This window comes from Anthonomus grandis, chromosome 19 (assembly GCF_022605725.1).
Source record: "Anthonomus grandis grandis chromosome 19, icAntGran1.3, whole genome shotgun sequence".
In the NCBI taxonomy this organism is placed as follows: domain Eukaryota; kingdom Metazoa; phylum Arthropoda; class Insecta; order Coleoptera; family Curculionidae; genus Anthonomus; species Anthonomus grandis.
In genome coordinates this window covers 4,447,526-4,464,391 of record NC_065564.1, presented here as the reverse complement: position 1 = coordinate 4,464,391, position 16,866 = coordinate 4,447,526, and the positions used below count along the sequence as shown (strand labels likewise).

Genomic DNA, 16,866 nt, shown 5'->3' with positions numbered 1-16,866 from the left:
TATTGTACGTAGAGAGTTGATTTAAAAACTACCAGTAAGGAAATCATTAATTATAACAATCTAGAAAGTTTCAAGGATCTACTCCAAAAAAAAGTCAAAATTTTGACCAATTTTGGTTTTTTTCATATAAAAAACTTTGCTTTTGGGGGACAAATTCTGTTCTATTGTACGTAGAGAGTTGATTTAAAAACTACCAGTAAGGAAATCATTAATTATAACAATCTGGAAAGTTTCAAGGATCTACTCCAAAAAAAAGTCAAAATTTTAACCAATTTTGGTTTTTTTCATATGAAAAACTTTGCTTTTCTGGGACAAATTCTGTTCTATTGTACGTAGAGAGTTGATTTAAAAACTACCAGTAAGGACATCATTAATTATAACAATCTGGAAAGTTTCAAGGATCTACTCCAAAAAAAAGTCAAAATTTTGACCAATTTTGGTTTTTTTCATATGAAAAACTTTGCTTTTCTGGGACAAATTCTGTTCTATTGTACGTAGAGAGTTGATTTAAAAACTACCAGTAAGGAAATCGTTAATTATAACTATCTGGAAAGTTTCAAGAGCTTACTCTAAAAAAAAGTCAAAATTTTGGGCAATTTTGGTTTTTTTCATATAAAAAACTTTGCTTTTGGGGGACAAATTCTGTTCTATTGTACGTAGAGAGTTGATTTAAAAACTACCAGTAAGGAAATCATTAATTATAACAATCTGGAAAGTTTCAAGGATCTACTCCAAAAAAAAGTCAAAATTTTGACCAATTTTGGTTTTTTTCATATGAAAAACTTTGCTTTTCTGGGACAAATTCTGTTTTATTGTACGTAGAGAGTTGATTTAAAAACTACCAGTAAGGACATCATTAATTATAACTATCTGGAAAGTTTCAAGAGCTTACTCTAAAAAAAAGTCAAAATTTTGGGCAATTTTGGTTTTTTTCATATAAAAAACTTTGCTTTTGGGGGACAAATTCTGTTCTATTGTATGTAGAGAGTTGATTTAAAAACTACCAGTAAGGAAATCGTTAATTATAACAATCTGGAAAGTTTCAAGAGCTTACTCTAAAAAAAAGTCAAAATTTTGGGCAATTTTGGTTTTTTTCATATAAAAAACTTTGCTTTTGGGGGACAAATTCTGTTCTATTGTACGTAAAGAGTTGATTTAAAAACTACCAGTAAGGAAATCATTAATTATAACAATCTGGAAAGTTTCAAGAGCTTACTCTAAAAAAAAGTCAAAATTTTGGGCAATTTTGGTTTTTTTCATATAAAAAACTTTGCTTTTGGGGGACAAATTCTGTTCTATTGTACGTAGAGAGTTGATTTAAAAACTACCAGTAAGGAAATCATTAATTATAACAATCTAGAAAGTTTCAAGGATCTACTCCAAAAAAAAGTCAAAATTTTGACCAATTTTGGTTTTTTTCATATGAAAAACTTTGCTTTTCTGGGACAAATTCTGTTCTATTGTACGTAGAGAGTTGATTTAAAAACTACCAGTAAGGAAATCGTTAATTATAACTATCTGGAAAGTTTCAAGAGCTTACTCTAAAAAAAAGTCAAAATTTTGGGCAATTTTGGTTTTTTTCATATAAAAAACTTTGCTTTTGGGGGACAAATTCTGTTCTATTGTATGTAGAGAGTTGATTTAAAAACTACCAGTAAGGAAATCGTTAATTATAACAATCTGGAAAGTTTCAAGAGCTTACTCTAAAAAAAAGTCAAAATTTTGGGCAATTTTGGTTTTTTTCATATAAAAAACTTTGCTTTTGGGGGACAAATTCTGTTCTATTGTACGTAGAGAGTTGATTTAAAAACTACCAGTAAGGAAATCATTAATTATAACAATCTGGAAAGTTTCAAGGATCTACTCCAAAAAAAAGTCAAAATTTTGACCAATTTTGGTTTTTTTCATATGAAAAACTTTGCTTTTCTGGGACAAATTCTGTTCTATTGTACGTAGAGAGTTGATTTAAAAACTACCAGTAAGGACATCATTAATTATAACAATCTGGAAAGTTTCAAGGATCTACTCCAAAAAAAAGTCAAAATTTTGACCAATTTTGGTTTTTTTCATATGAAAAACTTTGCTTTTCTGGGACAAATTCTGTTCTATTGTACGTAGAGAGTTGATTTAAAAACTACCAGTAAGGACATCATTAATTATAACAATCTGGAAAGTTTCAAGGATCTACTCCAAAAAAAAGTCAAAATTTTGACCAATTTTGGTTTTTTTCATATGAAAAACTTTGCTTTTCTGGGACAAATTCTGTTCTATTGTACGTAGAGAGTTGATTTAAAAACTACCAGTAAGGAAATCATTAATTATAACAATCTGGAAAGTTTCAAGGATCTACTCCAAAAAAAAGTCAAAATTTTGACCAATTTTGGTTTTTTTCATATGAAAAACTTTGCTTTTCTGGGACAAATTCTGTTCTATTGTACGTAGAGAGTTGATTTAAAAACTACCAGTAAGGAAATCGTTAATTATAACTATCTGGAAAGTTTCAAGAGCTTACTCTAAAAAAAAGTCAAAATTTTGGGCAATTTTGGTTTTTTTCATATAAAAAACTTTGCTTTTGGGGGACAAATTCTGTTTTATTGTACGTAGAGAGTTGATTTAAAAACTACCAGTAAGGAAATTATTAATTATAACAATCTGGAAAGTTTCAAGGATCTACTCTAAAAAAAAGTCAAAATTTTGACCAATTTTGGTTTTTTTCATATGAAAAACTTTGCTTTTCTGGGACAAATTCTGTTCTATTGTACGTAGAGAGTTGATTTAAAAACTACCAGTAAGGACATCGTTAATTATAACTATCTGGAAAGTTTCAAGAGCTTACTCTAAAAAAAAGTCAAAATTTTGGGCAATTTTGGTTTCTTTCATATAAAAAACTTTGCTTTTGGGGGACAAATTCTGTTTTATTGTACGTAGAGAGTTGATTTAAAAACTACCAGTAAGGAAATTATTAATTATAACAATCTGGAAAGTTTCAAGGATCTACTCCAAAAAAAAGTCAAAATTTTGACCAATTTTGGTTTTTTTCATATGAAAAACTTTGCTTTTGAGGGACAAATTCTGTTCTATTGTACGTAGAGAGTTGATTTAAAAACTACCAGTAAGGAAATCATTAATTATAACAATCTGGAAAGTTTCAAGAGCTTACTCTGAAAAAAAGTCAAAATTTTGGCCACTTTTCGTTTTTTTCATATGAAAAACTTTGCTTTTCTGGGACAAATTCTGTTCTATTGTACGTAGAGAGTTGATTTAAAAACTACCAGTAAGGACATCATTAATTATAACAATCTGGAAAGTTTCAAGGATCTACTCCAAAAAAAAGTCAAAATTTTGACCAATTTTGGTTTTTTTCATATGAAAAACTTTGCTTTTCTGGGACAAATTCTGTTCTATTGTACGTAGAGAGTTGATTTAAAAACTACCAGTAAGGACATCGTTAATTATAACTATCTGGAAAGTTTCAAGAGCTTACTCTAAAAAAAAGTCAAAATTTTGGGCAATTTTGGTTTCTTTCATATAAAAAACTTTGCTTTTGGGGGACAAATTCTGTTTTATTGTACGTAGAGAGTTGATTTAAAAACTACCAGTAAGGAAATTATTAATTATAACAATCTGGAAAGTTTCAAGGATCTACTCTAAAAAAAAGTCAAAATTTTGACCAATTTTGGTTTTTTTCATATGAAAAACTTTGCTTTTCTGGGACAAATTCTGTTTTATTGTACGTAGAGAGTTGATTTAAAAACTACCAGTAAGGAAATCATTAATTATAACAATCTAGAAAGTTTCAAGAGCTTACTCTAAAAAAAAGTCAAAATTTTGGGCAATTTTGGTTTTTTTCATATAAAAAACTTTGCTTTTCTGGGACAAATTCTGTTCTATTGTACGTAGAGAGTTGATTTAAAAACTACCAGTAAGGAAATCATTAATTATAATAGTCTGAAAAGTTTCAAGAGCTTACTTTAAAAAAAAGTCAAAATTTTGGGCAATTTTGATTTTTTTCATATGAAAAACTTTGCTTTTGGGGGACAAATTCTGTTCTATTGTACGTAGAGAGTTGATTTAAAAACTTCCAGTAAGGAAAGCATTAATTATAACAATCTGGAAAGTTTCAAGGATCTACTCCAAAAAAAAGTCAAAATTTTGACCAATTTTGGTTTTTTTCATATAAAAAACTTTGCTTTTGAGGGACAAATTCTGTTCTATTGTACGTAGAGAGTTGATTTAAAAACTACCAGTAAGGAAATCATTAATTATAACAATCTGGAAAGTTTCAAGAGCTTACTCTAAAAAAAAGTCAAAATTTTGGGCAAATTTGGTTTTTTCATATAAAAAACCTTGCTTTTGGGGGACAAATTCTGTTCTATTGTACGTAGAGAGTTGATTTAAAAACTACCAGTAAGGAAATCATTAATTATAATAGTCTGGAAAGTTTCAAGAGCTTACTTTAAAAAAAAGTCAAAATTTTGGGCAATTTTGATTTTTTTCATATGAAAAACTTTGCTTTTGGGGGACAAATTCTGTTCTATTGTACGTAGAGAGTTGATTTAAAAACTACCAGTAAGGAAATCATTAATTATAACAATCTGGAAAGTTTCATGGATCTACTCCAAAAAAAAGTCAAAATTTTGACCAATTTTGGTTTTTTTCATATGAAAAACTTTGCTTTTGGGGGACATATGCCGTTCTATTGTATGTAGAGAGTTAATTTAAAAACTACCAGTAAGGAAATCATTAATTATAACAATCTGGAAAGTTTCAAGAGCTTACTCTAAAAAAAAGTCAAAATTTTGGGCAATTTTGGTTTTTTTCATATAAAAAACTTTGCTTTTGGGGGACAAATGCCGTTCTATTGTACGTAGAGAGTTGATTTAAAAACTACCAGTAAGGAAATCATTAATTATAATAATCTGGGAAGTTTCAAGAGCTTACTCTAAAAAAAAGTCAAAATTTTGGCCACTTTTCATTTTTTTCATATGAAAAACTTTGCTTTTGGGGGACAAATTCTGTTCTATTATACGTAGAGAGTTGATTTAAAAACTACCAGTAAGGAAATCGTTAATTATAACAATCTGGAAAGTTTCAAGGATCTACTCCAAAAAAAAGTCAAAATTTTGGCCATTTTTCGTTTTTTTCATATGAAAAACTTTGCTTTTGGGGGACAAATTCTGTTCTATTGTACATAGAGAGTTGATTTAAAAACTACCAGTAAGGAAATCGTTAATTATAACAATCTGGAATGTTTCAAGAGCTTACTCTAAAAAAAGTCAAAATTTTGGGCAATTTTGGTTTTTTTCATATAAAAAACTTTGCTTTTGGGGGACAAATGCCGTTCTATTGTACGTAGAGAGTTGATTTAAAAACTACCAGTAAGGAAATCATTAATTATAACAATCTGAAAAGTTTCAAGGATCTACTCCAAAAAAAAGTCAAAATTTTGGCCACTTTTCATTTTTTTCATATGAAAAACTTTGCTTTTGGGGGACAAATTCTGTTCTATTATACGTAGAGAGTTGATTTAAAAACTACCAGTAAGGAAAGCATTAATTATAACAATCTGGAAAGTTTCAAGAGCTTACTCTAAAAAAAAGTCAAAATTTTGGGCAATTTTGGTTTTTTTCATATAAAAAACCTTGCTTTTGGGGGACAAATTCTGTTCTATTGTACGTAGAGAGTTGATTTAAAAACTACCAGTAAGGACATCGTTAATTATAACAATCTGGAAAGTTTCAAGAGCTTACTCTAAAAAAAGTAAAAATTTTGGGCAATTTTGGTTTTTTTCATATAAAAAACTTTGCTTTTGGGGGACAAATTCTGTTCTATTGTACGTAGAGAGTTGATTTAAAAACTACCAGTAAGGAAATCATTAATTATAATAATCTGGGAAGTTTCAAGAGCTTACTCTAAAAAAGTCAAAATTTTGGCCACTTTTCATTTTTTTCATATGAAAAACTTTGCTTTTGGGGGACAAATTCTGTTCTATTATACGTAGAGAGTTGATTTAAAAACTACCAGTAAGGAAAGCATTAATTATAACAATCTGGAAAGTTTCAAGAGCTTACTCTAAAAAAAAGTCAAAATTTTGGGCAATTTTGGTTTTTTTCATATGAAAAACTTTGCTTTTGGGGGACGTATAGAGTTGATTTAAAAACTACCAGTAAGGAATTCGTTAATTATAACAATCTGGAAAGTTTCAAGAGCTTACTCTAAAAAAAAGTCAAAATTTTGGGCAATTTTGGTTTTTTTCATATGAAAAACTTTGCTTTTGGGGGACAAATTCTGTTCTATTGTACGTAAAGAGTTGATTTAAAAACTACCAGTAAGGAAATCATTAATTATAATAGTCTGGAAAGTTTCAAGAGCTTACTCTAAAAGAAAGTCAAAATTTTGGGCAATTTTGATTTTTTTCATATGAAAAACTTTGCTTTTGGGGGACAAATTCTGTTCTATTATACGTAGAGAGTTGATTTAAAAACTACCAGTTAGGAAATCATTAATTATAACAATCTGGGAAGTTTCAAGAGCTTACTCTAAAAAAAAGTCAAAATTTTGGGCAATTTTGGTTTTTTTCATATAAAAAACTTTGCTTTTGGGGGACAAATTCTGTTCTATTGTACGTAGAGAGTTGATTTAAAAACTACCAGTAAGGAAATCATTAATTATAACAATCTGGAAAGTTTCAAGAGCTTACTCCAAAAACAAGTCAAAATTTTGGGCAATTTTGGTTTTTTTCATATGAAAAACTTTGCTTTTGGGGGACAAATTCGGTTCTATTGTACGTAGAGAGTTGATTTAAAAACTACCAGTAAGGAAATCATTAATTATAACAATCTGGAGAATCAAGGATCTACTCGAAAAAAAATTAATTTATAATCATTAGTTAGTTTTACTTGAAATGGGCTTGTTTTATTTAGATGGTGTATAAAAGTGAGGGCGTTTGATTTTTTTTTAGCCGCGTTAGGTATTTAAAGGTCGTCAAGATTTCCCGATCTAAAACCCCGTGACTTTTGAAGAACAAACCCGTGCATACTGCAATGAGTAAAATTTCCCGTTGTCCCTAAAAAAGGAGGAACGCCAGAAGGTCCTGGAGGAGATCGCGTGCAACCGACAGGACAGACAGAGCAGACGTAAACAGCAACGTCAACGTCAAACTGAACAGTTTTTGAAGAGCATGCAGATGCTGCAGGCGAACTGTAGACCCGATGACGAGTCTTCCGGACCGTTCGAAGATTATTCGATTTTCTTGTACCGTCAGACCGCACCGAAGTTCCAGGACCGCGTCAAAGATCTGGAAAAGCAATTCACTTATGTGCCCGTAAGATGGTCGTGCAGTTTGCTGTTGTCTGATAAGGAGGAAACCGGGGAGTTTCTTCCCCCTAAGAACCCGAGGGGGATGCAAGGGAACTCCCTGTGCTCCTCCACTCGTTTAAACCGATTTTTAACTGACTGTTGTGGGCTTTATACTAACTGAATAACAATTACTCCTAATAAACCAGAAAATTTAACGAATAACCCAAGTTTTATCCCAGAAAATCTGATAAAAGGTTGAAATTTAGGACCACGAAAGTAAACTCCCGGGCGGCCCTAAGCCCTTAACGAACACCAACGCCGAAGAAGACATCGCGTCGAAAATCAAAAGTCTACAAGACAAATGGAGCAATAAGCACCCAACCGAAAAGAAACCGAAAGACTTGATGCGTGCAATAGGAAAAATCGGTAAAATTCACTCACTGTTCCAGGGACGTTCCAAATTGAACCCCCAATTTTTTCCAGAAACCTCCGACTGGAACATTCAGCAAATCGAGAAAAAAATCATCGAAAATAAAATCGGGAAACCGTCGACGCTGAACGCGGATAAGGAACGCGTTCCTAGATGGAGCAAGGAGGAATTCCTCGCGAGACAGACGAAGATGGAAAAGAAGCATTTGGACAGGCAGGACAGCACTGAGGGTAGTAACTCTCGCTCTCCTGCATCCCTCCCTTTTTAACGTTAATTTTTTTAATAGCAAAATACGCCGATATTGACCGCAATATAAAACAGTTAGACCTGAAACTGAAGGAGGGTATGAACAGGGAACTGGGGCAAAATAAGGTGGCCACCATTACCGAAAAGTTGGTCAGCAAAGTGCCCCAGGAGAAGGAAAAACTGGTGGAGAAGCCTGTATGTGCTAAATTTAGTGCAATTGTTATTTGATATTTATGATGGGGGGTTTTTAGGTGCCAGCCAAACCGGTTAACATACAAAGCGGATCGGAGTTTTGTCATTTTTGCAATAAACGGGTTTATCTTATGGAAAGACTGTCTGCCGAAGGACGGTTTTTCCATCATGGATGTTTCAAGTAAGTACAATCATTTTAATAGTTGCTTTTTTTTAAGTTTTGTGGTGTTTCGCCGTTTAACTGTCCTTAGATGTTTAGGTTTTTCACTGTTTAAATGGTTTTGTAAAGAGTATTTCTGTGAAAATGGGACTTTTTTGTACCTTAATTTTTTTATATTGAACTTAAAGAGTTGATTTAAAAACTGCTAGTAAGAAAATCATTAATTATAATAATCTGGAAAGTTTCAAGAACCAACTCCAAAAAAAAGTCAAAGTTTTGGGCAATTTTGGTTTTTTTCATGCGAAAAACTTTGCTTTTAGGGAACAAATCCTGTTCTATTGTACTTAGAGAGTTGATTTAAAAACTGCCAGTAAGGAAATCATTAATTATAATAATCTGGAAAGTTTCAAGGATCTACTCCAAAAAAAAGTCAAAATTTTGGCCACTTTTCGTTTTTTTAATATGAAAAACTTTGCTTTTAGGGAACAAATTCTGTTCTATTGTACTTAGAGAGTTGATTTAAAAACGACCAATAAGGAAATCATTAATTATAATAATCTGGAAAGTTTCAGGAACCTACTTCAAAAAAAAGTCAATATTTTGGGCAATTTTGGTGTTTTTCATGTAAAAAACTTTGCTTTTAGGGAACAAATTCTGTTCTATTGTACTTAGAGAGTTGATTTAAAAACTGCCAGTAAGAAAATCATTAATTATAATAATCTGGAAAGTTTCAAGAACCTACTCCAAAAAAAAGTCAAAATTTTGGCCACTTTTCGTTTTTTTAATATGAAAAACTTTGCCTTTAGGGAACAAATTCTGTTCTATTCTAGTTAAAGAGTTGATTTAAAAACGACCAGTAAGGAAATCATTAATTATAATAATCTGGCAAGTTTTAACGACCTTCTTCAAAAAAAAGTCAAAATTTTGGGCAATTTTGGTTTTTTTCATGTGAAAAACTTTGCTTTTAGGGAACAAATTCTGTTCTATTGTACTTAGAGAGTTGATTTAAAAACGACCAGTAAGGAAATCATTAATTATAATAATCTGGAAAGTTTTAAGGACCTACTTCTAAAAAAAGTCAAAATTTTGGCCACTTTTCGTTTTTTTAATATGAAAAAATTTGCTTTTAGGGAACAAATTCTGTTCTATTGTAGTTAAAGAGTTGATTTAAAAACGACCAGTAAGGAAACCATTAATTATAATAATCTGGAAAGTTTCAAGGACCTACTCCAAAAAAAAGTCAAAATTTTGGCCACTTTTCGTTTTTTTAATATGAAAAACTTTGCTTTTAGGGAACAAATTCTGTTCTATTGTACTTAGAGAGTTGATTTAAAAACGACCAATAAGGAAATCATTAATTATAATAATCTGGAAAGTTTCAGGAACCTACTTCAAAAAAAAGTCAATATTTTGGGCAATTTTGGTGTTTTTCATGTAAAAAACTTTGCTTTTAGGGAACAAATTCTGTTCTATTGTACTTAGAGAGTTGATTTAAAATTGACCAGTAAGGAAATCATTAATTATAATAATCTGGAAAGTTTCAAGGACCTACTCCAAAAAAAAGTCAAAATTTTGGCCACTTTTCGTTTTTTTAATATGAAAAACTTTGCCTTTAGGGAACAAATTCTGTTCTATTCTAGTTAAAGAGTTGATTTAAAAACGACCAGTAAGGAAATCATTAATTATAATAATCTGGAAAGTTTCAGGAACCTACTTCAAAAAAAAGTCAATATTTTGGGCAATTTTGATGTTTTTCATGTAAAAAACTTTGCTTTTAGGGAACAAATTCTGTTCTATTGTACTTAGAGAGTTGATTTAAAATTGACCAGTAAGGAAATCATTAATTATAATAATCTGGAAAGTTTCAAGGACCTACTCCAAAAAAAAGTCAAAATTTTGGCCACTTTTCGTTTTTTTAATATGAAAAACTTTGCCTTTAGGGAACAAATTCTGTTCTATTCTAGTTAAAGAGTTGATTTAAAAACGACCAGTAAGGAAATCATTAATTATAATAATCTGGAAAGTTTCAAGGACCTACTCCAAAAAAAAGTCAAAATTTTGGCCACTTTTCGTTTTTTTAATATGAAAAACTTTGCCTTTAGGGAACAAATTCTGTTCTATTGTACTTAGAGAGTTGATTTAAAAACGACCAGTAAGGAAATCATTAATTATAATAATCTGGAAAGTTTTAAGGACCTACTTCTAAAAAAAGTCAAAATTTTGGCCACTTTTCGTTTTTTTAATATGAAAAAATTTGCTTTTAGGGAACAAATTCTGTTCTATTGTAGTTAAAGAGTTGATTTAAAAACGACCAGTAAGGAAACCATTAATTATAATAATCTGGAAAGTTTCAAGGACCTACTCCAAAAAAAAGTCAAAATTTTGGCCACTTTTCGTTTTTTTAATATGAAAAACTTTGCTTTTAGGGAACAAATTCTGTTCTATTGTACTTAGAGAGTTGATTTAAAAACTGCCAGTAAGGAAATCATTAATTATAACAATCTGGAAAGTTTCAAGGACCTACTCCAAAAAAAAGTCAAAATTTTGGCCACTTTTCGTTTTTTTAATATGAAAATCTTTGCTTTTAGGGAACAAATTCTGTTCTATTGTACTTAGAGAGTTGATTTAAAAACTGCCAGTAAGAAAATCATTAATTATAATAATCTGGAAAGTTTCAGGAACCTACTTCAAAAAAAAGTCAATATTTTGGGCAATTTTGGTGTTTTTCATGTAAAAAACTTTGCTTTTAGGGAACAAATTCTGTTATATTGTACTTAGAGAGTTGATTTAAAATTGACCAGTAAGGAAATCATTAATTATAATAATCTAGAAAGTTTTAAGGACCTACTTCTAAAAAAAGTCAAAATTTTGGCCACTTTTCGTTTTTTTAATATGAAAAAATTTGCTTTTAGGGAACAAATTCTGTTCTATTGTAGTTAAAGAGTTGATTTAAAAACGACCAGTAAGGAAACCATTAATTATAATAATCTGGAAAGTTTCAAGGACCTACTCCAAAAAAAAGTCAAAATTTTGGCCACTTTTCGTTTTTTTAATATGAAAAACTTTGCTTTTAGGGAACAAATTCTGTTCTATTGTACTTAGAGAGTTGATTTAAAAACGACCAGTAAGGAAATCATTAATTATAATAATCTGGAAAGTTTTAAGGACCTACTTCTAAAAAAAGTCAAAATTTTGGCCACTTTTCGTTTTTTTAATATGAAAAAATTTGCTTTTAGGGAACAAATTCTGTTCTATTGTAGTTAAAGAGTTGATTTAAAAACGACCAGTAAGGAAACCATTAATTATAATAATCTGGAAAGTTTCAAGGACCTACTCCAAAAAAAAGTCAAAATTTTGGCCACTTTTCGTTTTTTTAATATGAAAAACTTTGCTTTTAGGGAACAAATTCTGTTCTATTGTACTTAGAGAGTTGATTTAAAAACTGCCAGTAAGGAAATCATTAATTATAACAATCTGGAAAGTTTCAAGGACCTACTCCAAAAAAAAGTCAAAATTTTGGCCACTTTTCGTTTTTTTAATATGAAAATCTTTGCTTTTAGGGAACAAATTCTGTTCTATTGTACTTAGAGAGTTGATTTAAAAACTGCCAGTAAGAAAATCATTAATTATAATAATCTGGAAAGTTTCAGGAACCTACTTCAAAAAAAAGTCAATATTTTGGGCAATTTTGGTGTTTTTCATGTAAAAAACTTTGCTTTTAGGGAACAAATTCTGTTATATTGTACTTAGAGAGTTGATTTAAAATTGACCAGTAAGGAAATCATTAATTATAATAATCTGGAAAGTTTCAAGGACCTACTCCAAAAAAAAGTCAAAATTTTGGCCACTTTTCGTTTTTTTAATATGAAAAACTTTGCCTTTAGGGAACAAATTCTGTTCTATTCTAGTTAAAGAGTTGATTTAAAAACGACCAGTAAGGAAATCATTAATTATAATAATCTGGAAAGTTTCAAGGACCTACTCCAAAAAAAAGTCAAAATTTTGGCCACTTTTCGTTTTTTTAATATGAAAAACTTTGCCTTTAGGGAACAAATTCTGTTCTATTGTACTTAGAGAGTTGATTTAAAAACGACCAGTAAGGAAATCATTAATTATAATAATCTGGAAAGTTTTAAGGACCTACTTCTAAAAAAAGTCAAAATTTTGGCCACTTTTCGTTTTTTTAATATGAAAAAATTTGCTTTTAGGGAACAAATTCTGTTCTATTGTAGTTAAAGAGTTGATTTAAAAACTGCCAGTAAGGAAATCATTAATTATAACAATCTGGAAAGTTTCAAGGACCTACTCCAAAAAAAAGTCAAAATTTTGGCCACTTTTCGTTTTTTTAATATGAAAAACTTTGCCTTTAGGGAACAAATTCTGTTCTATTCTAGTTAAAGAGTTGATTTAAAAACGACCAGTAAGGAAATCATTAATTATAATAATCTGGAAAGTTTCAAGGACCTACTCCAAAAAAAAGTCAAAATTTTGGCCACTTTTCGTTTTTTTAATATGAAAAACTTTGCCTTTAGGGAACAAATTCTGTTCTATTGTACTTAGAGAGTTGATTTAAAAACGACCAGTAAGGAAATCATTAATTATAATAATCTGGAAAGTTTTAAGGACCTACTTCTAAAAAAAGTCAAAATTTTGGCCACTTTTCGTTTTTTTAATATGAAAAAATTTGCTTTTAGGGAACAAATTCTGTTCTATTGTAGTTAAAGAGTTGATTTAAAAACGACCAGTAAGGAAACCATTAATTATAATAATCTGGAAAGTTTCAAGGACCTACTCCAAAAAAAAGTCAAAATTTTGGCCACTTTTCGTTTTTTTAATATGAAAAACTTTGCTTTTAGGGAACAAATTCTGTTCTATTGTACTTAGAGAGTTGATTTAAAATTGACCAGTAAGGAAATCATTAATTATAACAATCTGGAAAGTTTCAAGGACCTACTCCAAAAAAAAGTCAAAATTTTGGCCACTTTTCGTTTTTTTAATATGAAAATCTTTGCCTTTAGGGAACAAATTCTGTTCTATTGTACTTAGAGAGTTGATTTAAAAATTGCCAGTAAGGAACTCATTAATTATAATAATCTGGAAAGTTTCAAGGACCTACTCCGAAAAAAAGTCAAAATTTTGGCCACTTTTCGTTTTTTTAATATGAAAAACTTTGCTTTTAGGGAACAAATTCTGTTCTATTGTACTTAGAGAGTTGATTTAAAAATTGCCAGTAAGGAACTCATTAATTATAATAATCTGGAAAGTTTCAAGGACCTACTCCGAAAAAAAGTCAAAATTTTGGCCACTTTTCGTTTTTTTAATATGAAAAACTGCTTTTAGGGAACAAATTCTGTTCTGTTGTACTTAGAAAGTTGATTTAAAAACGACCAGTAAGGAAATCATTAATTATAATAATCTGGAAAGTTTCAAGGACCTACTTTAAAAAAAAGTCAAAATTTTGGCCACTTTTCGTTTTTTTAATATGAAAATCTTTGCTTTTAGGGAAAAAATTCTGTTCTATTGGACTTAAAGAGTTGATTTAAAAACTGCTAGTAAGAAAATCATTAATTATAATAATCTGCAAAGTTTCAACGATCTTCCCCAAAAAAAAGTCATAATTTTGGGGATTTTTGGTTTTTTTACCTTAGGAAACCAACCTTTTACTTCCAAATTTTTATCTGCGACACTGAAAAAAAATACTTTTTCAAATTTTTAACCAGAAATTATACAAATCTGGCAAACCCAACCCCCAACTAACAACAACCCTCCCATCACAAACATTTTTCACACATATAACCAACCCCCTAAACCACCTTTCGACAGATGCCAATACTGTCACTCCCAGCTACGACTGGGCTCCTACATGTTCGACCGGGACGGACAGTACGGCTACCGGTTCTTCTGCATCCACCATTACGGCATGCAGGGCGAGCTGCCCAGACCGACCAAATTAACCCGAAAACCCAGCCAAAAAGGTGAAAACCCTCGCACTTCCCCCCAATTCCCTTATAATAGTCAAGCGGTTTCAGGTCGGGAGGTCGGCCAGAGCCCGCAGAAAAAACCGTTCGGCGTTACCGGGGTGGACCTTTTAGATCGCGGTATGTAATTACATCGGCACACCTCAATCTCGATTCTCTTCACCTTTCTATCGTTTTCTCTTCAGTACAAACCCCCGAACGCATTGAGGTGTCCAACTTGTCCAGCGGAAACGTGTCCTCGGACCACGAGGACCACCCGAGCCAAATGGACGAGGACGAGTGGACTGACAAGAACTTCGGACAGTCTTGTAACGAACTGGACGAGTCCGATGACGACGACGATTCCACGTCTAGCGTCAGGTAAATAGCGTCGGTGTCAAATTGGGTTTAAAAGAAAATGCGGGAAATGGGGGTTTTAGTGACACCGATAGTGACGACGAGGCGGCCTTTGACGATGCCCTGGAGCAGCCGGTGACCAAGGAGGGCACCATGAAATGGGCGGAAAGGTGGAAGAATAGTTATAGGAAGGGACGTGGGTCGGATTCGGACGGTTACAGTAGCTCCGATCATAGTAGCTATTGTGAGAACAGTAGTGACGGTAAATAAGGAGTTTTCGAAGCCTGCGAGCGCACTCTCTAACTCGATAGAAAGAAAAAAAATGTCTAAACCCTACTCTATCTTTCGTCTCTTTTTAGGTCATTGCAAAAAAACATGTACTTATCTTTCTAGTGGGAAAGGGACGTCTTTGTAGCAGATAATTAAAAATCAATAAATTTTCTTAACTAGTTTTTTCAGGTTTAAAGCGATCATTAAGTTTATAAAGTCATATAGTTTATCCACGATTATTTACGCCCCGAAATTGGGAAATTCCCAGGGGTTCCACTGAAAGGAATAAAATGCGTTTTATTACTATATATAAATTTTGAGAATAGCCTATATACAGGGTGTCCAAGATAAGGATGAACTGCATGGGGATCTGTAGGAAACGGTAGGAGATACGAGGTAGGTTAAGAATATCAAAATCCGTCGTTTCGTCTCTGAGTTATCATTTTCTTTATTCTTTGAACAAAAGCAGAAAAACATTGCAAGGAGTCTTTTAATAGAAGAATCATGCCAATCTGACCAGTAGAAAATTTTCCTAATAGTGCCTGGATTCCCTATACATCGTAAACTTGGCTTACCAGAACCGTGATAAAAATGTCTTGATGATTTTCTTCATTCTTTTAACAAAAGCTAAAAAACATTTCAAGGAAACTCTTAGTAAAAGAATCATGCCAATCTGACCAGTAGAAGGAAAGTTATAAAGCAATTTACCCCAGGTTATTGGATTTTCCCTGACACACTAGACATGACTTGCCGAAAGTTAAATAAAATTGTGTCTAATAAATGGATTGTCTTCATTCTTTCAACAAAAGCTGAAAAACATTGCAAGGAATCTTTTAATAAAAGAATAACGTCAATCTGACCGGCAGAACGAAAGTTATAAAGCAATTTATCTAATAGTGCCTGGATTCCCTATACATCGTAAACTTGACTTACCAAAACCGTGATAAAAATGTCTCTAGTTTATAGACTTTTTTGATTTTTGCAGCAAAATAAAAGAATAGTTTAGGGAATCAGTTATAGCAAAAATCAAGTAAATCTATGGATTAGAATGAAAGTTATAGAGCAATATACTTTAGGGTACTTGATTTTCTCTGACACATTAGACATGACTTGCAAAAAATTAAATAAAATTGTTTCTAGGGCATGGATTTTCTTCATTTTTTTAATAAGAGTTGAAAAACATTCCAAGGACACTTTTAATACAAGAATCATGCCTATCTGACTAGTAGAAGGAAAGTTATAAAGCAATTTACCCAAGGGTACTGGATACTCCCTGACACACTAGACATGACTTCCAAAAAGTTAAATAAAAATGTTTCTGGTGCATGGATTTTCTTCATTTTTTTAACAAAAGCTGAAAAACATTCCAAGGAAACTCTTAGCTAAAGAATCATGCTGATCTGACCAGTAGAAGGAAAGTTATGAGGCAATTTACCCAAGGGTATTTGATTTTCTTTGACACACTAGATATAACTGGCCGAAAGTTAAATAAAATTGTGTCTAATGAATGGATTGTCTTCATTCTTTTAACAAAAACTGAAAAACATTGCAAGGAATCTTTTAATAAAGGAATCATGTCAATCTAATTAGTAGAAGGAAAGATATAAAGTAATTTACCCAAGGGTACTTGACTTTTCCTGACACATTAGACCTGAGTTGCAAAAAGTTACATACAAATGTTTCTAGTGCATGGATTTTCTTCGTTTTTTTAACAAAAGCTGAAAAACATTCCAAGGAAACGTTAAATAAAAGAATCATGACAATCTGACCAGTAGGAGAAAAGATATAAAGCAATTTACCCCAGGGTACTTGATTTCCCTGACACAATAGAGATAACTTGCAAAAAATTAAATAAAAATGTTTCTAGTGCGTGGACTTATATATTTTTCAAGAGGTAAACCTTGTCAATATTTGTCAAATCATTAAAAATCGAGGCCCAGTTAATATTATTTAAG

The 16,866-nt window shown here is 31.3% G+C and overlaps 1 protein-coding gene across 19 annotated transcripts in view; it reads left to right on the top strand.

Annotated features, from left to right (window-relative positions):
* Positions 1 to 16,866, top strand: part of LOC126747673 (F-actin-monooxygenase Mical) — a 68,737-nt gene that overhangs the window by 27,853 nt on the left and 24,018 nt on the right. For 17 of the 19 annotated variants that reach the window (XM_050456446.1, XM_050456442.1, XM_050456443.1 and 14 more), the window contains 8 exons: positions 7,076 to 7,324; positions 7,566 to 7,725; positions 7,783 to 7,959; positions 8,016 to 8,170; positions 8,227 to 8,348; positions 14,151 to 14,425; positions 14,491 to 14,665; positions 14,725 to 14,903. In XM_050456446.1, the coding sequence (XP_050312403.1) occupies positions 7,076 to 7,324; positions 7,566 to 7,725; positions 7,783 to 7,959; positions 8,016 to 8,170; positions 8,227 to 8,348; positions 14,151 to 14,425; positions 14,491 to 14,665; positions 14,725 to 14,903 (1,492 nt within the window). The remainder of the gene's footprint in view (positions 1 to 7,075; positions 7,325 to 7,565; positions 7,726 to 7,782; positions 7,960 to 8,015; positions 8,171 to 8,226; positions 8,349 to 14,150; positions 14,426 to 14,490; positions 14,666 to 14,724; positions 14,904 to 16,866) is intronic. The other 2 variants (XM_050456444.1, XM_050456445.1) reach the window with 2 other exon arrangements.